The sequence below is a fragment of the Myotis yumanensis genome, unplaced genomic scaffold, assembly GCF_028538775.1.
Source record: "Myotis yumanensis isolate MYYU_CA2020_CCGP unplaced genomic scaffold, mMyoYum1.0.hap1 SCAF_3, whole genome shotgun sequence".
NCBI lineage: Eukaryota > Metazoa > Chordata > Mammalia > Chiroptera > Vespertilionidae > Myotis > Myotis yumanensis.
The window spans coordinates 1988944-2011003 of record NW_027223754.1 but is presented as its reverse complement, the minus strand read 5'-3'; the positions used below and the strand labels follow the sequence as shown (position 1 = coordinate 2011003).

The 22060-nt window shown below is 59.2% G+C and overlaps 1 protein-coding gene across 7 annotated transcripts in view; it reads left to right on the top strand.

The window, feature by feature from the left end:
• Nucleotides 1-22060, top strand: part of ARHGEF10 (Rho guanine nucleotide exchange factor 10) — a 59522-nt gene that overhangs the window by 26418 nt on the left and 11044 nt on the right. For 5 of the 7 annotated variants that reach the window (XM_070408084.1, XM_070408078.1, XM_070408082.1 and 2 more), the window contains 14 exons: nucleotides 2537-2643; nucleotides 4902-4979; nucleotides 5506-5685; nucleotides 8182-8298; nucleotides 9375-9467; nucleotides 10643-10813; nucleotides 12173-12318; nucleotides 13988-14148; nucleotides 15934-16049; nucleotides 16962-17089; nucleotides 17198-17298; nucleotides 19039-19160; nucleotides 19852-19938; nucleotides 21754-21974. In XM_070408084.1, coding sequence (XP_070264185.1) covers nucleotides 2537-2643; nucleotides 4902-4979; nucleotides 5506-5685; nucleotides 8182-8298; nucleotides 9375-9467; nucleotides 10643-10813; nucleotides 12173-12318; nucleotides 13988-14148; nucleotides 15934-16049; nucleotides 16962-17089; nucleotides 17198-17298; nucleotides 19039-19160; nucleotides 19852-19938; nucleotides 21754-21974 — 1828 coding nt within the window. The remainder of the gene's footprint in view (nucleotides 1-2536; nucleotides 2644-4901; nucleotides 4980-5505; nucleotides 5686-8181; nucleotides 8299-9374; nucleotides 9468-10642; nucleotides 10814-12172; nucleotides 12319-13987; nucleotides 14149-15933; nucleotides 16050-16961; nucleotides 17090-17197; nucleotides 17299-19038; nucleotides 19161-19851; nucleotides 19939-21753; nucleotides 21975-22060) is intronic. The other 2 variants (XM_070408080.1, XM_070408079.1) reach the window with 2 other exon arrangements.

Here is a 22060-nt window from a genome sequence, read left to right as displayed (position 1 = left end):
GGGCCCGCTGTCCCTCCGGCCGTGAAGCTGGTGGGCAGTTCCCATGTGTGCCCGGGGCCTGCTCCCCGACCCCGGGGCCTGCTCCCCTCACCCCGGGGCCTGCTCCCCCCACCCCAGGGGCCTGCTTCCCTGGGGCTGCTCATCCTCGGGCTCTGCTCAGCCTGCGCTCCCTCCTGGGGGGCTTGTGGGGCCGAGGGCGGGGCTCTGAGCCGAGGGACCTGCTCACAGGCACCCACAAACCACAGGAAGTTGAGTGAGCTCCTGGGGAGTGTCCTTCACCCTCTTTATTGTCCCCTCTCAGCCCTGGGCCATCGGTGCCCCCACCCGAGGGCCTTCCTCCCCTGCTCTCCCTCATGACGTCCCCCCAGACCTCCCGGGCCCCGGGCCCAGGGAGGGTGCCCCGTGGCAGGGCCCAGGGCTCAGGGCTGGGGCGCGGGCCACGCCCGGTGCTTTTCTGGTTTCCGGCCCTTTGGGGGAGTCCTTCGTTTATTTCGCTTTATTATGTTTGTAAAGAAGAATTTAGTTTTGGGGTAAACTGTCTGCTTTTTCGGACGGGCAGGCAGTCAGGAAGCCGAGGGAGCCCCGCGCGTCCTGGCCAGCGGTGTGGCCCTCAGGCGTCTCCGCAGCCGTTCTTTGTTTCTGGGTGATATTTTATTTTTGTTAGTTTTTTAATCCTCATCCGAGGATCTGTTTTTATTTATTTTATTTTAGAGAGAGGAAGGGAAAGGAGAGAGAGAGAAACATCGATGTGAGAGAGGACGTCGACTGGTTGGGCACGTGCCAGGGCTGCGGTGATATTTTATAGATTAAACTAGAGGCCTGGTGCACGAGATTCGTGCACTCGGAGGAGGGGTCCCTCAGCCCGGCCAGCGCCCGCTCGGGTTCCGGAGCCCATGGACATCCTTAGCGCTGCCGAGGAGGCAGGAGAGGCTCCCTCCACCGCTGCTGCACTCAACAGCCGTGAGCCCAGCTTCTTGCTGAGTGGTGCTCCCCCTGTGGGAGTGCACTGACCACCAGGGGGCAGCTCCTGTGTTGAGTTTCTGCCCCTGGTGGTCAGTGCGCATGATAGCGACCGGTTGTTCTGCCATTCAGTCCATTTGCATATCAGCCTTTTATTATATAGGACTAGAGGCCCGGTGCACAAAAATTTGTGCACTCGGGGGCCAGGGGGAGGTCCCTCAGCCCAGCCTGTGCCCTCTCGCAGTCTGGGACCCCTCGGGGATGACCACCTGCTGGCTTAGGCCCGCTCCCCAGGGGATTGGGCCTAAGATGGCAATCAGACATCCCTCTGGCAGCCCAGCAGCCCTCGGGGGATGTCCACTTGCCAGCGGGGAGCAGGCCTAAACTGCAGTCGGACATCCTTAGCGCTGCTGAGGAGGCAGGAGAGGCTCCCACCACCACCGCTGTACTGGCAGCCATCAGCCTGGCTTGTGGCTGAGCAGAGCTCCTCCCATGTGGAGCGCACTGACCACCAGGGGGCAGCTCCTGCATTGAGTGTCTGCCCCCTGGTGGTCAGTGTGTGTCATAGTGACCAGTCATTCCCAGTCCTTCTGCTTTTAGGGTCAGTTTGCATATTACCCTGTTACTATATAGGATAGAGGTCTGGTGCACGGGTGGGGGCCACTGGTTTGCCCTGAAGGGTGTCCCAGATCAGGGTGGGGGTCCTGCTTGGGTGCCTGGCCAGCCTGGATGAGGGGATGATGGCTGTTTGCAGCTGGTCACACCCCCTTCAGGGTGGGGGTCCCCACTGGGGTGCCTGGCCAGTCTGGGTGAGGGGCTGAGGGTCGTTTTCAGGCTGGTGGGTGAATGAAGCTCCCAACCTCTCCTTTTTATCTTTTTTAAAAATTATTATTCTGGGATTTATTTACCTTCTATGGCTGTCACTGGAACTGAGAGCCGGCTTTAGCTCTGAGGCTCAGCTCTAGCTCTGAGACGTCAGCTGCTGAAAGCAGGTATCTGGGTTTGTTTGGCTTCTATAATTGAAACACTGTTGCAGCTCCAGCTCTGAGGCCCAGCTGGCTGAAAGCAGGTTTCTGGGGTTTGTTTAGCTTCTATAATTGCAACATTGTTTCTTAGAGTGCAGCTCAGAGGGCGGCAGCGGCAGGTGGGGAACCTTGGCTTCCTCCATCACCGGGGCAACCAAGCCTCCTGTTTGCTTCAGCTGCCTGGTTGCCGGCCGCCATCTTGGTTGGCAGTTAATTTGCATATCGCCCTGATTAGCCAATGGGAAGCATGTCAGAGGTACGGTTAATTACCCTGTTTGTCTATTATTAGATAGGATTGTATAGGATAGTCATTTCTAGTGCACCATCAGGCACTCAAACGCCACCTCTGCCCTTGGAAGGTGGACTCCAGGCACTGAACATTCCCTGTGGGAAGAGAGTGTCCACGGGTGTGGACGTGTCGCCTGGGTCATCGCTGGGGGGTGGACGGGAACCGCAGACCGTGTTCAGAGTCTCGGTCAACAGCGATTGGCTGCACTGCGGTGTTGGGGGACGCGGTCTCCGTGTCACACCCGCGCGTCCTGACTCCTTAGATCCCAGGCTGGGCCTTGAGGAGGAGCAGAGTGTGTTCATCGACGTTGACTGCCGGCACCCCGAGGCTGTGCTCACCCCGATGCCGGAGGGGCTGTCCCAGCAGCAGGTAGGATGCCGGGCAGGTGCTCGGTGCCACTTCCCTGTGAGGCTCAGGCCATCCTGTGTCTGGATGTTCCCACGCTGCCTGGGGCACCTGCTGTCCCAGCTCCCGACCGTCTGTCCCCCCCTCCCACCCTTCCTGCTCCTCCCGGCCCGGCAGGTGGAGGGTTACCCAGCAGGGGCATCTGGGACCTGGGCGGCCAGGACCTGGGCTCGGACATCCTGGTCCTGAGGATGTTGAGTCTCACCCCGTGTGACTCTGAGCGCCTCAGGGGCAGCGTGCACATGCCTGGTTTGAAGGTTGCGGTTTCACCGAGAGGCACGTGTGGGTGTCACGCCTGCGGGAGGTTTCTTTGGTTTCATTTTTGTATTTTTATTAACTTGTCTTGTACCAGTTTCAGGTCCTCTGTCCGATACAGGAGGGTCATCTCAGGACTTTAGAAAAAGCAATAGAATTAATTCCTAGGTCAGACCCCGAGTAGTCTCCCTCCGACGGGAGGCCGGTCTGTGATGTGACGGAGGGGACGGCAGGCCTCGGCTTGACCCTCTGCCCGTTGGGGGGTGACTCGGACCTGGGGCCTAACTCCCATTCTGAGGGTCGGCCCGTGACCCAGGCAGGCTGATGGGGGCCACCGGGGAGGGTGGCCGGGGCTGGCCGGCTGGTGTGCTTGGGTTTTAATCCTGGCACAGCCGTCCTCTCTTCACGGCATCACTTTCTCCCTTAAATATTCAGAAGGGTGGATTTTGGTCTTAATTCTGTGAATCGAATAGTCTTCTCTGTCAAGGAAAATCCGCTCCCTTATCAATAAAGGTGTGTTTTCCCAGTGGCCCCAGCCTGTTAGCTCAGTGGTCGGCAAGCTCATTAGTCAACAGAGCCAAATATCAACAGCACAACGATTGAAATTTCTTTTGAGAGCCAAAATTTTAACTTGAACTATATAGGTAGGTACGTTGTTATTCACTTAATTAGGGTGCTCCTAAGCTGGACTTTGCTTAAAACGTCCTCAATCTGATTGAGGTACGTTCGCTGAGGTCGACCCCTTCCAACTCTCCCGTCCACACGTGTCTTGTATACTTGTTTCGTCTATCTCCTTTCGTTCATCCTCTCTCTATGTCCAAACCATCTCACCATACCTTTCTCAATCCCTGACACTACATCTTCTTTCACTCCACAACGTTCCCTAAAATTAACTTAATAAACTTTACTTAAAGTTTTAAGTCAACTTCGCACTGTACGTGGGCGCCCGTACGTGGTATTTTGTGGAAGAGCCACACTCAAGGGGCCAAAGAGCCGCCTGTGGCTTGCGAGCTGCGGTTTGCCGACCACTGTGTTAGCTGAGGTGCTTCCTGTGGGAGATGCTGTCCCGGCCGCCAGATGGTGCCATGGCCTCTGCGAGGGGCGTGCACTCCCTGGGTTGGCTGGGGGTTGGCTTGTGATTGTGTGTGCCTGTGTGTGCCTCTGCGTGTGCCTGTGCCTGTGCATGTGTTTGCATGTGCCTGTGTGTGCCTGTGCGTGTGTGTGCCTGTGCGTGTGGTTTAAAACCAACCTGATTGTGACTTTATGCTGTTTTCCGTTTATTGGCAAATATAACTTGCCAAACGGCGTTGAGGCTGCTGCCAGCGCCGAGTGCGGTCGCTGGCCTGTAACAGGCATCGTAGAGCCAGACGTGTGCTCATGCGCACCTCAGTGCTGAAACCTGAACCAGACGATGGCGTCAGCGTTTAAAAGGCAGGCGTCTCAGGCCGCAGCGAGCTCCGCGCCTGGAACAGGCTGGCGACGCGGCCGTGTCCCCGCCCCGAGGTGCTTCTTGGCGTGGTCAGAGATCTTTGCAAAACAAGGGTCCCCCACCTTCCAGGGTTCCGTGTCTCTGTCCTTTGGGAACAGGGTTTATTAGGCAGGGTTGCTGTTCCTCATAGTCGTTTCCACGTGAAACGTGTGACTCAGAGTCGGGCACGTGCGTGCCTGACAGTGACTGCCGTTGCCATGGTGCACCTGCGAGTGCTGTGATGCCGCCTGTCCGCCTGTGGTTACGGCTTACACCGTGAGGGTTGGACACGGACACGCTGTGGAGCGGGAGCAGCACGCTTTGTCCCCGGGCGCTGGTTCTCGAGCAGCCGTTTAAAATGCTGTAGAGGCCTTAGGGGTTCCCTTGACCTGCTGTTCTGAAAGCCAAACACCAAAGCCCTGGTATCCGCACGCCTCGGTGGAAGTGACGTTTCTCTGCGCGAAGTAACTTCCTGCCGCTGTCCCTCCAACCCCGCCAGGTGGTCAGGAGGTACATTCTGGGCTCGATTGTCGACAGCGAGAAGAACTACGTGGACGCCCTCACGCGGATCCTGGAGGTACTGTCGCTCGCCGACCACCTGCTCACAAAGGCCTTTCGGTCTAACTTTAACTCTGACGCAGCCGCCGACAAAGTGCTCTGGACAGTGAAACGCTGGAGGCTGCTGCCGTGGTTCCACCTGTAGGAACGTGTTAATAGCATCTTTTAATCTAAAAATAATTTGAGCCCCAGCCAGTTTACTCAGTGGATAGAGCACTGGCCTGTGGTCCAAAGGGTTCCGGGTTCGATTCCGGTCAAGGGCACGTACCTGGGTTGCAGGCTCCTCCCCGGCCTGGGCCCTGGTCGGGGTGCCTGCAGGAGGCAAGCCATCGATGTGTTTCTCTCACGTCGATGTTTCTCTCTGTCTCTCCCTCTCTTTCGTCTACTCTCCCTAAAAATCGATGGGAAAATAGCCTCGGGTGAGGATTAAAAGTAAATAAATAATAAACAAAACAAACAATACTCGGAGCGGCATGTTTTGGAATCCCTGTAATGGACACTCTCTCCACGCTTCCCCGCCCCCTTTCCTCCCTCTCGGTCCCCAGCAGTACGAGCGGCCGCTGGCGGAGATGGAGCCGCGGGTGCTGAGCGAGCGGAAGCTGCGGGTGGTGTTCCACCGGCTCCGGGAGGTGCGGCAGTGCCACCGCCTGTTCCAGATGGCGCTGGCCAGCCGCGTGGCCGAGTGGGACGCCGTGGAGATGATCGGCGACGTCTTCGTGGCTTCGGTGAGTGCCGGCCGCCCGGCCCGCCCTGCTGTTCCAGCGAGGACGGTGCTGCCCTCACGGTCGGCCGGCCGCCTGCCTCCCCGGGAGGGCCCGCAGGATGGTCTTCACCTGCATTTCCGGGGCGACAGGAGTGACAGTTCTCGGAGGCTCTGGGACGGGGGTCTGAGAGTCTCCACGCAGCAGCAGGGGGTTAGACAGGCTGAGCCTGGCTGTGCCCATCACTGTGAGGGTGGGGGTCCGGGGAGCCTGCGTGAGGCCGTCCCTCTCTGTAGCCCGTCCCCTCCTGGGCCCCTGCCTGTCCCCTCAGCCCATGCTCCTCCCGGAGCTCTGTGTACAGACGCTGGGCCCCTGGGGCCAGTGGAGGGGGTGCAGGCTGCGACCGCTCCTGGGCACGTGGGGAGCTGGCCGAGCACACCCGCCTGTCCTCTCAGCCCGTGCTCCGCCAGGAGCTCCGAGTGCAGACGCTGGGCCCCTGGGGCCGGTGGAGGGGGGGGCAGGCTGCCGCAGCCCGAGGTAGCATTGGCCTTTGAGCCTCCATCCTCGGTCCCTCCCCGACTTCGGCGCTTGGGACCCACGAGCTTCCCTTCAGGCGCAGGAGCCTGCGGGGAACAGAGCGGCGCCAATGGATGGCTGGATGGCGTGGACCAAGGGCGCTGGCGAAGGGCGCAGCTGCACGGCCCGTGCCCGTGGACTTGCGTGGGCGCTGTGACCGCATGTGACTCCTCTCCTTCCTCTGGGGCAGCAGGAGGCACCGAGCTTGTGGGGGGGATCTGCGTGCAGCCCCTGCGGCCGTTGTCATGGAAACGGAAACATCGGACATTTCCTCCGTCGTCCCCTCCACTTTTTCTCCAGCCCCTTCTTACAATATTTTCCTGGGAACAGACTTTCGAATGGAAACAGTCCTTTTAAAGAAGATATGTTTTTATTGATTTCCGAGAGGAAGGGAGAGGGAGAGAATCATTGACGGGCTGCCTCCTGCACGCCCCCTGCTGGAGGCTCCTCCCGATAGTGCGGTGTGGGAGCGTCCTGTCGGCTCCTGCGCCCTGACCGACCCCACCCGACCGGGCATTGAACCCTGACCTCCTGGTTCATGGGTTGACTTGCGGAAACAGTCCTCTTTGTTTTAAACGTGACGAAGGTGAGCGTGCTCCTTCTCTAAGTGATGGTCCCACCAGGTGTCCCTGAGGCTGTGGCTTCCATCCTGGGGCCGGACGTGTGGACTCGGAGAGAAACACAGAGCGAGGCACCGTCTCTGCCTCCGGAGCCTCTGTGCTTCTCGGGCAATAGGACCGAGGACCTATGTGCGCGGCCCTCGGCCCAGGGCATTCCAGGAGCCGGGACCTCGTGCTGCCCCGCGGGCTGCCCTGTCCTGGAGGTGGAACCAGACAGCGAGGGCCGAGGGCCAGCTGGAGTGTAAGGAAGGGCGGCTGTGATGTCATCTCTGCACGTGGACAGCCAGGGATGTTTGTGGAAACCCAGGCTGCACGGTTCCGAGCCAGGAGGCCTGAGTGCAGGGACCTGCAGGATAAGGTCACCCTGTCGTTCAAACATTGCCTGACACGTTTGCTTAAAAACGTGGCACCCATCCTACTCAGTGGGCAAAAGCTAAAACCATGTCCCCCAAGAACAGGAGCAAGACAGGGATGTCCGCTTTCACCACTCTTGTTCAACATCGTACTGAAGTCCTAGCCACAGCGATCAGACGAGAAGAAGAAATAAAAGGCATCCAAATTGGAAAGGAGGAAGTAAAACTCTCATTATTCGCAGATGACATGATAGTGTACATAGAAAACCCTAAAGACTCCACCAAAAAAACCTACTAGATTTAATAAATGAATTTGGCAATGTAGCAGGAACAAAATCAACACCCATAAATCTATGACTTTTTTATACACCGATAATGAATTCTCAGAAAGAGAAACTAAATCCCATTTACCATTGCACCACAAATATTAAGATACTGAGGAATACACTTAACCAAGGAGGTAAACGACCTGTACTGAGAAAACTACAGGCTGTTGAAAAAAGAGATAGAGGAAGACATACACAAGTGGAAGAGTATACCATGTTCATGGATTGGTAGAATCAACACCATTAAAATGTCCACACTACCCAAAGCAATCTACAGATTCAATGAATACCTGCTAAAATGCCAACGGCCTATTTCTCAGATCTAGAACAAATTCCAGAAATTTACATGGAACCAAAAAAGACCCCGAATAGCCAGAGCATCTTGAGAAAGTTGAGCAAAATGGGAGGGGTCCCAATACCAGATATTAAGTTATACTACAAAGCGCTGTGCTCGAAACAGCCTGGTCCTGGCACAAGAACAGGCATAGAGATCAACGGAGCAGAACAGAGTCCCCAGAAATTGGCCCAAAAGATCACACACGCTGGTAATGGAGTTTGTTCCGCGTAGCGTGGCCGTGACGGGGTTATTGAGGTTGGGAGGCCCAGGGCCGCTGCGTTCCTCACGTGTCCCGTGTCCGATTCCAGTTCTCCAAGTCCATGGTGCTGGACGCCTACAGCGAGTACGTCAACAACTTCAGCGCGGCCGTGGCCATCCTCAAGAAGGCCTGCTCCACGAAGCCCGCCTTCCTGGAGTTCTTAAAGGTACGGGGCCTTCCGCTTCCATTTTGGGTTTGAACATCTCTGATAACAGGCTCCACGCGGGACACTTGATAAGGAAACTACACACCCTCACCTCCAGGTGTACGATGCCGCTCACTGTAACGGCTTTCGTCCCGACAGCGCCCTAGGCATTGGGTCAATGCGAGAAAGAAAGAGGTGAATTTTTAGGGGTAACGTAGCCTTTATTTTTTGTAATTTATTTTATCACTTGGAGTGCGGGAAACGTGTAAACTCGGGCCGATTGTAACTGCGTATTACCAAATATTTGTTTGTAATCCACCCTTTTGGTGGATGGAACAAAACCAAAAGACAGAGCCATCTTATATTTTGGCGGGAAATTCACCCGCACTCCAAGTGTTATTATTATGTTGTTAATCCTCACCTGAGGATATTTTTCCATCGATTTTTAGAGAGAGTGGAAGGGATAGGGGAAGGGGGAGAGAGAGAGAGGAACATCGATGAGAGAGACATATCTATCGGTGGCCTCCCCCTCGCACCCTGACCAGGGCTGGGGATCAAACCTGCAGACCAGGTACGTGCCCATGACCAGGAACTGAACCTGAGACCCTTTGGTGTACGGGCCGATGCTCTAGCCCAGCCGTGGGCAAACTACGGCCCTCGGGCTGGATCCGGCCGTTTGAAATGAATAAAACGAAAAAAAAAAAAAAGACCGTACCCTTTTATGTAATGATGTTCACTTTGAATTTATATTAGTTCACACAAACACTCCATCCATGCTTTTGTTCCGGCCCTCCGGTCCAGTTTAAGAACCCATTGTGGCCCTCGAGTCAAAAAGTTTGCCCACCCCTGCTCTAACCCCTTGCACACTGGCCAGGGCTGGAAGGTTCTGACTCAGAAGCCAGCCGCGCTCGCTGTAGGCCAGGGGCCGAGAGGTGGACCTGAGGGACGGGGCGGGGGGGGACAGGCGGTGGAGAAAGTGTCTGCAGACAGGGACGCAGGCCCTTGAGTGGCCCTGACCCCGCCCCGAGGCCACGCGCTGGGCGTGGACGGCCTTAACGTCCCGCTGCCCGAGGTGAGGGAGACCCCTCTCTTTGCAGCAGAGCCAGGAGTCCAGTCCAGACCGCGTCACGCTCTACAGCCTGATGACCAGGCCCATCCAGAGGTTCCCGCAGTTCATCCTGCTGCTCCAGGTACCGCGACCCGGCCACCCCCATGACCCCTGCTGACCCCTGGAACCAGTCCTCCCTGTAGCCTCAGCCCCTCTCCTCCGAGGGGGCCCCACCAGCCTGTGTCCTGTGTTCGGCTCCGCTGACACTGACCCCCGAGCATCAGCCCTCAGGTCCATTTTAGACGCCCAGTGCATAGCGGGTCCCGGTTCTGTCCCACTGGGCTACCAAGCTGGGGTCCCCACGTGCCCGCAGGTTCAGGAACGGGCTGGGGGGGCTCCTGGAACTCAGGAAGGCACTGGTGTGGGCGGTTTATTACAAAGGCTGTAACTCGGCCACCAGATGGACACACCGGGAGAGGGGCAGGTGGGAGGGGCCTGGGGCTGCCGGGTGCTCACCACCCTCCTGACCCCGAACCTCTCCTGACCTGCCTGTGGGTTCCCGTGGCGGTTCCACTGTGGAGGCGGACGAATGGCCTCACTGGCCAATGGGGACCGCCTCATCCCTCAGGCCCCTCCCTGGAGGTCCAGCCTCCAATCCCCACTCCTTCCTCTGGCCGCCAGCCCCACCTGGAGCCACGGCCGCGGGAGCCACCACTGGCCTCAGCTCAGGCACCCTGGACGGCTCTGCTCCCCGTCACTCAGAAACCCCTGAGTTTCAGGGGCTCCGTGCCTGGATCCTGACTTGGGGCGAGGACCAAGTGTGTTTTTGTGTGTGTGGGTGTTAAAATATATCTTTATTGATTTCAGAGAGGATGGGAGAGGGAGAGAGAGAAACATCAATGATGAGAGAGAATCATGGATTGGCTGCCTCCTGCATGGCCACCACTGGGGATCGAGCCCCCAACTGGGGCCTGTGCCCTGACCAGGAATCGAGCTGTGACCTCCTGGTTCATAGGTCAATGCTCAGCCACTAAGCCACGCCGGCCAGGCAAGACGTTACCTTTTCCGTGAGCAATGCCACTGAGTGAGTTAATCTTGTTTCTGTGAAAGGAGCTGTTGAAGCGTCAGTCAGGTTGTGACTCACCTGGTTTGCATCCTTCCCGATGGGTTTTTATTCTTCCCCAGAGACCGCTGACCTCACGGTCACCCTCTGCGGCCAGCGTGGGCCATGAGGCCGCTGGGCGGGGCGTCTGCGATGACCACGGCCCTCGGCCCCCACACGAGCAGTCACACCCCCGTTTGCTCGTTTCCCCAAAGGACATGCTGAGGAACACGCCCCGCGGACACCCCGACCGGCTGCCCCTCCAGATGGCGCTGACGGAGCTGGAGACGTTAGCAGAGAAATTGAACGAGAGAAAGCGAGACGCAGATCAACGCTGCGAAATGAAGCAGCTAGCGAAAGCCATAAACGAGAGATACCTGAACAAGGTGGACGGAGATTCTCGCCTCCGCTGAGCTTCCCGTACTAACCCGCACCGCCGTCTCCGCCGCTGTTACTAACCCCCGGGGCCTCCGGGCAGCTCCCGGGCAGGCGCCGACCTGGGAGCCGAGGGGAGCCGGCAGGCCCCCGACACCGGAGGCTGCCTAAGCTTCAGAGTCTGGGCGTCCTCGAAAAGGGGTGCACGGGCTCATCGGGCCCTCAAGGGGACCCAGGACCCCAAAAGGTGAAGAGCTGCTCTTCGCGCTGAATTCTGCTTTCAGGCGCAGGGTGTGATTTTAGATGCTCAGAGTTAAAGCACTGTGTGTGCAGTTTATTTTTATTTTATTTTATATTTTCAAAAGATATTTGTATTGATTTCAGAGAGAGAGGAAGGGAGAGGGAGAGAGAGAAACGTCCATGATGAGAGAGAATCATGGATCATCTGCCCTCTGCACGCCCCACACTGGGGATGGAGCCGCAACCCAGGCACGTGCCCTGACCGCCCGGGAATCCAACCTCCAACCGAGACCTCCTGGTTCATAGGTTGGCGCTCAGCCACTGAGCCACCCGGCGGGCAGAGGCAGTATTTTATTTTAGACGCTCGTGGCTCAAGCACTGTGTGTGCAGTTTAATGTGTGTGTGTGTCAGCCGTGCCCGGACTAAGCTGCACTCCACGTGCAACGGTCAGGCCAACGCGCCGTCTTCACGTTTACAGAAGCACTTTCCCGTGACCGCGGTCTGAGCCGTGTAGCTGTACACGGGGAGGTTGATTGGTATGAGCTGTGTTAAATAATTACATGCAATATTCATGTGGTTGGTGTGTTTTTTTGTCAGTAGGATTAATTTCCTATCCTACAGTGACATTCAGTATTTTAACTCTAAGTACTTTATTGTAATACATTTTTAATATGTTTTTACTGATTTCAGAGAGGAAGGGAGAGGGAGAGAGGAATAGAAACATCAATGGTGAGAGAGAATCATGGACCGGCTGCCTCCTGCACACCCCCTGCTGGGGATCGAGCCCCCAACCTGGGCATGTGCCCTGACCGGGAGTCGAACCTGGGACCTCCTGGTTCCTAGGTCGATGCTCAGCCGCTGAGCCAGGCCGGCGTGTCCGTGTCTCAGCCTCAGGAGCGTGTCACAGGGATGCGGTCCCTCTCGCTGTGAGAGGGCCTGGAACCCGTCTGGGAGCTTTAGGGTGAAAAGCCGCGCTCTGAGCGCCCAGCGCTGGCTGAGGGTGACGGGTGGGCCCCCCCGAAGACGGGTCTGAAGCCCCGCGCTGCCCTGCACCGCGTGCGCGGACGCTCCTCTCCCTTTTCTTAACCGCGACCGTGGCGGCCGTGGCGAGCGTGACCGTGAATGTCCAGCTTCTCAGCAGTGGGAGCCGGCACCTCATCCGGTCCGACGACGTGATCGAGACCGTGTACAACGACCGCGGCGAAGTCCTCAAGACCAAGGAGCGGCGGCTGCTCATGCTGACGGACGTGCTCATGTGCGTCACGGTCAGTGCCCGGTAAGGACCGCCCGAGCCCGCCCCCAGGCCGCCCCTGCTCGGGAGCGAGCGGCCTGCTGGCTCTCACCCGTCCCGGCCACCTCCATGAGGGAGGGGCACGCTTCGAACCGCCCACGAACCGCTTCCTTCCAGGCGGTCCCCGGGAGCCGCCGAGGCAGCGCTGGTAGAAATCAGGGCGGACGGGGGTCATTTCTCCTTAAACACACACACGCACTCACACACTCACGCACACGCACACGCACATGCGCACACACGCGTTCATACATGCTTTCTCCGGCGTTCTCCCCTGACCGTACGTGTGTTCTGTGTTTTTCTGCATGTTTGCTCCTTTTGTGACAAAGAAGGAAAGAATCTGTGTGGGTCATGAGATTTTGTAAAAATTTAATTTCTGTGTTTGCGGTAAGTTTCTTTTGTTGTCGTTCGTCCTTACCTGAGGATATTTTTTTCATTGATTTTTTAGAGTGAAAGGAGGGAGAGAGAGAGAGAAACGTGGATGCGAGGGAGACCCATCAATTGGTTGCCTCTCACACGTGCCCCACCTGGGGCCAGGCCTCGAACCTGCAGCCCAGGCATGTGTCCTTGACCAGGAATCAAACCTGCGACCCTTTGGTGCGGGGCCAACGCTCTAACCACTGGGCACACCAGCCAGGGCCTCCATACGCATTGTGGTCATGGAGTCTATGGTGTGATTGGATGTTACCAACAGGGTTACGCTGTGCCCCAGAGTAAAGAAGGACCGTGAGTGTTGGCCCTGGGGAGGCAGTGGGAGGAGGGCTCCCCACAGGAGTTTCCGGTTGGCAGTGCTCACGGGACCCTCGGCGTCTGCTCCGATGGCCTCCAAGCGCAGCCATGCATTCTCCGGGCTCTCGGGGAGGTCGTCCTGTCTCTCTCCCCTGTCCTCTCGGGGAGGTCGTCCTGTCTCGCTCCCCCGTCCTCTTGGGGAGGTTGTCCTATCTCGCTCCCCCGTCCTCTCGCGGAGGTTGTCCTGTCTCGCTCCCTGTCCTCTCGGGGAGGTTGTCCCTGTCTCGCTCCCCGTCCTCTCGCGGAGGTTGTCCTGTCTCGCTCCCTGTCCTCTCGCGGAGGTTGTCCTGTCTCGCTCCCTGTCCTCTCAGGGAGGTTGTCCCTGTCTCGCTCCCCGTCCTCTCGCGGAGGTTGTCCTGTCTCGCTCCCTGTCCTCTCGGGGAGGTTGTCCCTGTCTCGCTCCCCTGGCTCTCGGGGAGGTCTTCCTGTCTCGCTCCCCCGGGCTCTCGGGGAGGTTGTCCTGCCTCCCCCGTCCTCTTGGGGAGGTTGTCCTGTCTCCCCCGTCCTCTTGGGGAGGTTGTCCTGTCTCACCCGTCCTCTCAGGGAGGTTGTCCTGTCTCACTCCCCTGTCCTCTCGGGGAGGTTGTCCTGTCTCGCTCCCCCGTCCTCTTGGGGAGGTTGTCCTGTCTCGCTCCCCTGGCTTTCGGGGAGGTTGTCCTCTCTCGCTCCCGGACTCTCCGGGGCAGACTGTGGACAGAGCCCTCCCGCTCACCTGATGGGAAGCCTCGTCATGCAGCAGGTGGTGCCTGCTCCCGAGAGCACCAGAGGCTCGGCGGGGGGTGGGGGCGCACAGCTCCGGGGCCTCCCACTGGGGACCTGCGGGTGGGTGCCTCTCGACTTCACGCCGCGGTCATGGTTGTCGTTGCAGGACGGGCCCGGACAGCCACGCGCTGCTGCCGGCCGGCCAGAGGCACCTGCTGAAGTGGAGCGTGCCGCTGGGCCACGTGGTGGTCGTCGAGTATGGCCACCCCGAGGGCGCTGCCGAGCACCCCCCTGAGAGCCTGGCCGTGGTAGCCAACGCCAAGCCACGTAAGTGACCTCGCTGTCGGCGTGGGCGGTGTGGGCAGAGCAGCCTGGACACGAGATGTGGGAACCGTGTGGTGACACTGTCGTTGGTGTTGGCAGCGGACAGGCTGACCTGCCGGGTTGGGTGCTGACCTCGGACTTGTCTCTGGGGCGGGCAGTGGCCCCGTGGGGTTCCCCGTGCAGCCCCTGCATGTGGACCGTTCTGTGCTGCGTGTCCCGGGGCAGTTAGAACGCAGGCTCCCGCCCTGCTTGTGCACTGACTCGGCCAGCGAGCCCTGGTCTGGGGCTGGTTCTGCTGTGGGCCAGCGCCCGGCGCCTCCCTGGCCATGGGGGGCCCTGGGCTGTGAACTTCACAAGGGAAAGTGAGACAAAGGCATCACACACTTTGGAAATGCTTCAACCGTTGCATCGTATTCGCAGTTATTTATGAATAGTCTTCAGGCTGTAGATTTTTTTTTTTTTAATATATTTTATTGATTTTTTGCAGAGAGGAAGGGAGAGAGATAGAGAGTTAGAAACATCGATGAGAGAGAAACATCGATCAGCTGCCTCCTGCACATCTCCCACTAGGGATGTGCCTGCAACCAAGGTACATGCCCTTGACCGGAATCGAACCTGGGACCTTCCAGTCCACAGGCCGACGCTCTATCCACTGAGCCAAACCGGTTTCGGCAGGCTGTAGATTTTTTAAATTTATTTTTTAATATATATGTTTATTGATTTTAGAGAGAGAGGGAGAGAGAGACAGAAACATCAATGATGAGAGAGAATCACTGATCGGCTGCCTCCTGCATGCGCCACACTGGGGATCGAGCCTGCAACCCGGGCACGTGCTCTGACTGGGAGTCGAAATGTGACTGTTTGGTTCACAGGTGGATGCTCAACCACTGAGCCATACCAGCTGGGCCAACTTTATTGTTGCTTTTTCTTACGTGAAGCAGTATGTTTAATGTGAAATATTTTTAGCTCATCACACACACTTTCCCTGACTGACAAACTCAGCGGACGCGTGTGTGATGAGTTGCTGGGCTCACTGGGCCAGCACCCGGCACCTCCCCGGCCCCAGGCTGGACACTGGTCGCTGCCCCGCAGCCGGACCTGAGGGGACACAGCGTCCAGGAAGCGGCTACTTTACTGGCCTTGAAGGCTCTCCTTCCTGCCTGGATCTGGAGCAGGGGCCTTGGGCGTGCATTTCCACGGAAAGTGGACAGGAGGAAGCCGTCTGCACACGGGCGGCTCTGAGCTCAGGTGCCCTGGTCCGGGCCCATGGGGTGGTTTCCGTGGTGACGGAGGTGCTGAGGTCCTGAGAGGTTTTAACCCGGGGAGTGCAAGTTCTCTGTAAATCTGAAGTTATCCCACATAATAAAAGGCTAATATGCAAATTGACCAAACAGCAGAACTACTGGTCGCTCAACGCAGGAGCTGCCCCTGGTGGCCAGTGAGCTCCCACAGGGGGAGCGCCACTCAGCCGTAAGCCAGTCTCATGGCTGGGGAGCGCAGCGGGGATGGCAGGAGCCTCTCCCGCCCCCGTCCGCCAAGGGGTCCCGGACTGTGAGCGGGCACAGGCTCGGCCGAGGGACCCGCGCGTCCCCCCCCCCCCCCCCCCCCCAGTGCACAAACGTTGTGCGCTGGGCCTCTAGTTTCAAAATAAAAAGAAAAGTTAACATTTCCAAATGCTTGAACGTGTTTTCTGTTTAAACCTGGAAGCGAGCGGGCACTCATCCCCCGTCCTCCTCCCGGGCAGTGGCGGGCGCAGCCCAGCCGCCGCCTCCTGTGCGTGTTTTGCAGACAGAGTCCACGTGGGGCCCGGGCAGCTGTACCAGGACCTGCAGAACCTGCTGCACGACCTCAACGTGGTGGGGCAGATCGCGCAGCTCGTCGGGGACCTGCGGGGCCACTACCAGGTGAGGCCCGGCCGCCGGCCCCGGGCTCGGTCTGCCTCCGGCTGGAACCGCCCGGGTTCGCGGGTGGTACCCGACGAGGCTGCGGTGAGACTCGAGCCGGTCGTGTCTGCCCTGGTTTGGGGGGAGGGGAGGGGGGACAGCGTCCCTTCGCAGACCCCAGGGGTGAGTTGTCATGGAAACGCTCAGCACCACCACACAGTCGCCTCCGAGGCTCTCTTCCTCGTCAGACTCCAGGTTTCCGTGTGACAGCCTTGCTCTCCCCCCGCCTCCTGGGCCTCCGCATGGTCCCATCTCACTCACTTTAGAATGCACTGCGTCTTGTCCCAAGCCTCCCACCCCAGCCTCTCCTCAGCGAAGGGGAATAAGCCCGTCAGAGAAAGACCAGTGTCTCACGATCTCTCTCATACATGGAGTCTAATGAACCCAATGAACTGATGAACAGAAAACATCCATGTCCTGGCTGGTGTTGCTCAGTGGATAGAGCGCCGGCCTGTGGACTGAAGGGTCCCGGGTTCGATTCCGGTCAATGGCACATTCCTGGGTTGTGGGATCAATCCCCAGTAGGGGGCATGCAGGAGGCAGCCAATCAATGGTTCTCATCATTGATGTTTCAATCTCTCTCTCCCTCTCCCATCCTCTCTGTCATCAATAAAAATATATTTTAAAAATATACCCAGAGATGCATGGAACAGGCTGCGAATCTCAGAGGAAAGGCAGGGGGTTGGGTGGGTGGGAGAGAGCAACAAAGACCTGGTGTGCCCATAGGCACAGCCCACAGGCACAGAGGATGGGGTGAGGGGCGGGGAGGGGGGTGGGGCTGGAGCGGTCAGTGGGGCAGAAGGGGCCTCTGTCACACTATCGACAAAGATAAAGGAAGAAAAGTGAAAGTGAGATGCACGCGTGTCCGCCTAGAACCTGAACCAGGCCGTGGCCCACGACTGGGCGTCCGGGCTGCAGAGGCTGGTCCTGCGGAAGGAGGAGGAGATTCGCGCGGCCGACTGCTGCCGGCTCCAGCTGCAGCTCCCGGGCAAGCAGGACAAGTGAGTGTCCCCCCCACCGCCCGAGAATGGGCACGGGGAGGGCCATGCGGGACGGGCACGGGACCCGCCGCGCTGAGGCCCTGAGACCTGAGCCCTCCGTCCCCGCAGGTCCGGGCGGCCCACCTTCTTCACGGCTGTGTTCAGCACCTTCACGCCCGCCTGCAAGGAGTCCTGGCTCAGCAGCCTGCAGATGGCCAAGCTCGCCCTGGGTAAGGCGTGTCCCCTAGGCAAGGCGTGTTCCTAGACAAGGTGTGTCCCTCGAAGAGGCGTGTCCCTAGATGAGGGGTGTCCCCTAGACCAAGGGTCCAAGCTCCCTGCTTCAGACGAAATAGGTGCCCGAGAGACAGTCGGGGGGTGGGGGACAGGGGAGGAGACCCTGACCATGACCGTTCATCCCCCTGAGAATGGCTCTTGTTTTGTTCTTTAAAGATATGTTTTCACTGATTCCAGAGAGGAAGGGAGGGGGAGAGAGAGAGAGAGAGAGAGAGAGAGATCAATGATGAGAGAGAATCATGGATCGGCTGCCTCCTGCTCGCCCCCCACTGGAGTTGGAGCCCACAACCTGGGCCTGTGCCCTTGACCCCAGGAATCGAACTGTGACCTCCTGGTTCATAGGTCGATGCTCACCCACTGAGCCACACCGGCCGGGCCCCCTAAGCCTGTCTTTAAGCGGAAGCTCATCCAGCAGGAGGCATTGATGGAGCCTGTGATGGAGGGAGCATAGGGAGAAAGCCCTCACTGCTCTAACGCAGCGGTCATGTCCGCTGAGACTGATCTCACGTGCTCCAGCCCCGAGCCAGGAGCCCGGCCCTGGGTCCCGCCCAGCCTGGGTCCAGCGGGGGGCTGGGTCCGTGGGGGCTGGGTCTTGCCCAGTCTGGGTCCTGTGGGGGGCTAGTCCCGCCCAGTCTGGGTCTGTGGGGGCTGGGTCCCGCCCAGACTGGGTCCCGCAGCAGGACCCAGGGCTTGGCTCCGCCACTGCTCCGTCGCCCTCCCCTGTGAGCTGGAACGCAGGTGGGATGGCCTCTCCAGCACTTCTCTCACCGCGTCCCGCAGGCAGCCTTGCCTCTTGGACACCCACGGAGAGGGGGGTGGGGGAGGTGCAAGCCGCTTACTGCTGTGAGTGCGAAACACAGAGTTTATCCTTGTGATGAGTTACTGCATCGTTTATTGTTGATGAGTTACTGCATTGTTTCCCACGCAGACAGCAGTAGCCGCCCTGTGCCCGCCCTGTGTGTGAAACTGACTGAGATGTAGAGACGAGTATTCTTACGTGATTCACACGCAGGGCAGGCGGCTGCTGCTCAGAGCAGGGGGGTGGGTGCAGGTGTAGAATTCTGTCAGATACAGTCACACCCCCAATAGTAAGCCATTATCTGAAGATAAAGGACAGCAGGGCCGTGGCCGTGGCCGTGGCCGTGGCCGTGGCCGTGGGGGCCGAGCTCGGCTGCCGGGAGCCGGGACCCTGGACGGCCTGTATGGGCCTGCGTGGGCGCGGACGGTGACGTGGCTCCTTCCCGCACATGGAGGGTCCCCAGCCCGGCGCAGGGTGACCTGCAAACAGGAAGTGAGCCTGAAACAAGCGGCTTTATTCTCGGCGCGATCCGTGCTCACCGGAGCGCGAAGGCTTTGGGGGTGAAACCTCACTCCGGGCGAAAGGCTTCCTTCTCACTCTGTCTCTGAACTGAACAGCTCAGCTGCTAAAAAAAAAAAAAAAAAAAAGGCAGAAGAAGAAAGATAAGAAAACGCAGCCCATGTGCTCCCGTGGGAGGTCACGCTCCTCTCCCTGGGCGACCCTACCCCATCACTCACCTGCGACCCCGTGTGAAGTGGGGTGGCGGGTCCACCCCTGGAGGAAAGGGGGTCCCACTCTGGGAATGAGGCAGGTGGCTCCCCATCCCCCATGCGGGGAGCCCCTCACGCTGTTCTCCCCCCCTCCCCCAACGCGACAGAGGAGGACAACCACCTGGGCTGGTTCTGCGTGGAGGACGACGGGAACCAGGTCAAGAAGGACCGGCACCCGCTCCTCCTGGGACACATGCCGGTGACGGTGGCCAAGCAGCAGGAGTTCAAGGTGCGGGCCGGTCTTCGGGCAGCTTGGGGTCCCCGCCAGCTCGGGGGGTGGGGGTGGGGGGTCCCCGCCCCACTCGGAGTGAGAGACGGGCAGGGGGCAGAGTCCAGTGCTGGAGGGCGGGGTCCCTGGTCAGCGCGGTCACTCCTGCTCTAGGGTCAGTATCAGGGTCCACGTGGGATCCCCTGGTCTGAAGCTGTGCTGCCGTGTCGTGGCGCCGGGAGCGGGGTGTGTGTGTGGGGCGGGGTGTACCCCACCCGTGGACGCTGTGCCACGCACGGCAGCATCCAGAGTCCCCGTGGGCCGCGCTCCCGGTGCCGTTCTGCTCACGTCCCCGCGTGGGCTCAGGCGTGCGCGTGTCTGAGAAACCGGAGACCGTATTTCTCACGCTGGTCTCTGGGACACCCACGCCCGGGGGCTGAGGGAGACCCTTCCCCAGGGGGAGGCGGGCGGGGAGGGGACAGGGGCCCCCACTTCCACGCAGGAGCTGAGCCCGCCTGACTCCCAGGCCGCAACCCGTCCCAGCGGCCCTGAGTCCAAGATAGGATCCGAAAGACAGAAGCGCTCATGTGGCGTTTGCTTCTGAGCCGGGACCTCACCGCCTGCTGTCGTGCGGGTGACAGTGGCCTGGGCCTCTCGGGCTCGGGCCGGAGCCCGCCTCCTGCCCAGGGTGACGGGTGCTCTCTCCCCTCAGATCGAGTGTGCCGTCTACAACCCCGAGCCCCACCCGGGCCACGCAGGCCGGCCGGACCCAACGGGCGCCGCCCAGGGCTTCCTGTGGGTAAGATGCCGCCTTTGTCCACGCACCTGGCGGGCAGGTGTGTGGTGGGAGGGACAGGAAGTCACAGACCTGGACCTGCGCTGTCCCGGGTCCGTGTCTACACGTGGAAGTCGTCACGGGCCCTGACCGGGAGCCCCCCTGCTTCCAGGCCATGGTGTAGGGTTCTCAGCGATTAAAATGTTTTCCTCCTCTCCTTCTCCTCAGAAGCTGCCCGATTGCATTCAGTCCAGACAGCCAGCGTAACTAATGCTTAGCTGTTTCCTCTGGGTGGTTCAGTATGTGGGTTCCCCACCCCTTCCAGCTCATTGCTGGCTTTTTACTGGGAACTGAGCAGTCTCAGTGCCTGGGTGCCGAATGGAAACTGCTCTGATGATGCCACGATGGCAGGGCCTTTCTGGTTGGTGCACGTTGAGGTGTCCTGTGTCCCTGTGAGGACCCCAGTGTCCTACCGGGCACCGGTCCAGAAAGGCCCAGTACTGACCGGACCCCTCCCCTCCCGGCTGGATGACCGGACAGACAGGCGTGTTGCCCTCGGGGTGTGAGAACTTTCAGAGGAATTTTTCCATGAATGGGGCCTGCAGCTGAGGCCTCCTTCCCTCTCCTGGCCACCCCCGCCCCCATCCCACTCCCCCCACCCCCCCGCCCCCGGCCCCAGGGCCAGTGGTCAGCCGTCTTTCCGGAAAGGCTGTGGAGCAGGAAGCTCGTCTGTGACAGGGAACACAGGAAGCGTAGCGAGGGCGTCACAGCATCTCCAAACCCGCTAAAGGAAAACCATCCGTGCAGCCAAGCACCCGCAGCCCCACTCAGGGGAGCCGGCTCCCTTCCCGTTAGCGTTTGTACTAACGAGGCCTGACTCTCCCACGAAAGGGCAATTGCATTTAAGTTTAAATCGGGGAGGGGAGGGGAGGGGACTTTGCGGGTGTCCCCTGGGCTCTAGCGAGCGGGAGGAGGGGCCACGGGGCCTGGGCGGCAGGCCAGCGTGGGCAAGGCCACAGCACCTGGCAGGCAGACGCTGCGGGCCACCTGGGGCCTTCCTACCGCTTCCCTCACTATTTTTAAAAAATCCATTTGTTGATTTCAGAGAGGAAGGGAGAGAGTGAGGGGGGGAGAGAGAGAGAGAGAGAGAGAGAGAGAGAGAGAGAGAGAGAGAGGAACATCCATGATGAGAGAATCACTGATCAGCTGCCTCCTGCACGCCCCACACTGGGGATCGAGCCCCTAACCTGGGCCTGTGCCCTGACCGGGAATCGAACCGTGACCTCCTGGTTCTTAGGTCAATGCTCAGCCACTGAGCCGCGCCGGCCGGGTGCTTCCCTCTCTTTTGAAGCAGTTTTCCTAGTTAACGGCTGGTAAACTCTACTGTGAGATTTCCTAAAGTTGATATGAGTCTGCTTCATAAGACTTTACATTGTGTGTGAGTATCATTGTATAGAGTGAGGTATATGGTTTTCAAAGCATACGGAATATTTAAAAAATCAAAACTCTGTTCTTGTTATCCAAATTAAAAGAAAAATAACCTGATTTTTAAAAATAGATCTTTATTGTGAAAGTATTAGGTATGTCTCCCTTTTCCCCCCATGGACCCTCCAGCCCACTCCCAGCCCAGGCCTTCCCACCTATTGCTGAAAAACCACCTAATTATCATGTGGAAAGGGGGCTCTGTTAGCAGACCCTTTAAATACCGCCTGGTCTGTCGAGTGTGGCGGCTCCCGGGACATTGGCCCTGGTCCCCGGTCAGTGCCGGTCTCCGGGGGCTGTGGGTGCATCACGCCCTGTTTCTCCCCTCCTGACCCCCCCCCCCTCCCCCCCGCTCAGATCGGAAGTTGTACGGGTCAGATGGGCCAGATCGCCATCGTCTCCTTCCACAACGCCAACCCCAAAGTCATCGAGTGCTTCAACGTGGAGTCGCGCATTCTCTGCATGGTGCACATGCCTGCTGAGCGGGGCCCCCAGCCCAGCCCCGCCCCGGAGCCCGGGACCGCGGCCGGGAGTGCCCTGGGCGTCCCCACCGTCTGCCTGGGGACCGAGGAAGGAAGGTGGGTCCCCCCTGGTCCCAGTCCCGCCCCCGATCACAGTCCCATCGCGGGTCATAGTCCCATCGCTGGGCCAGTGCGAGGCAGCG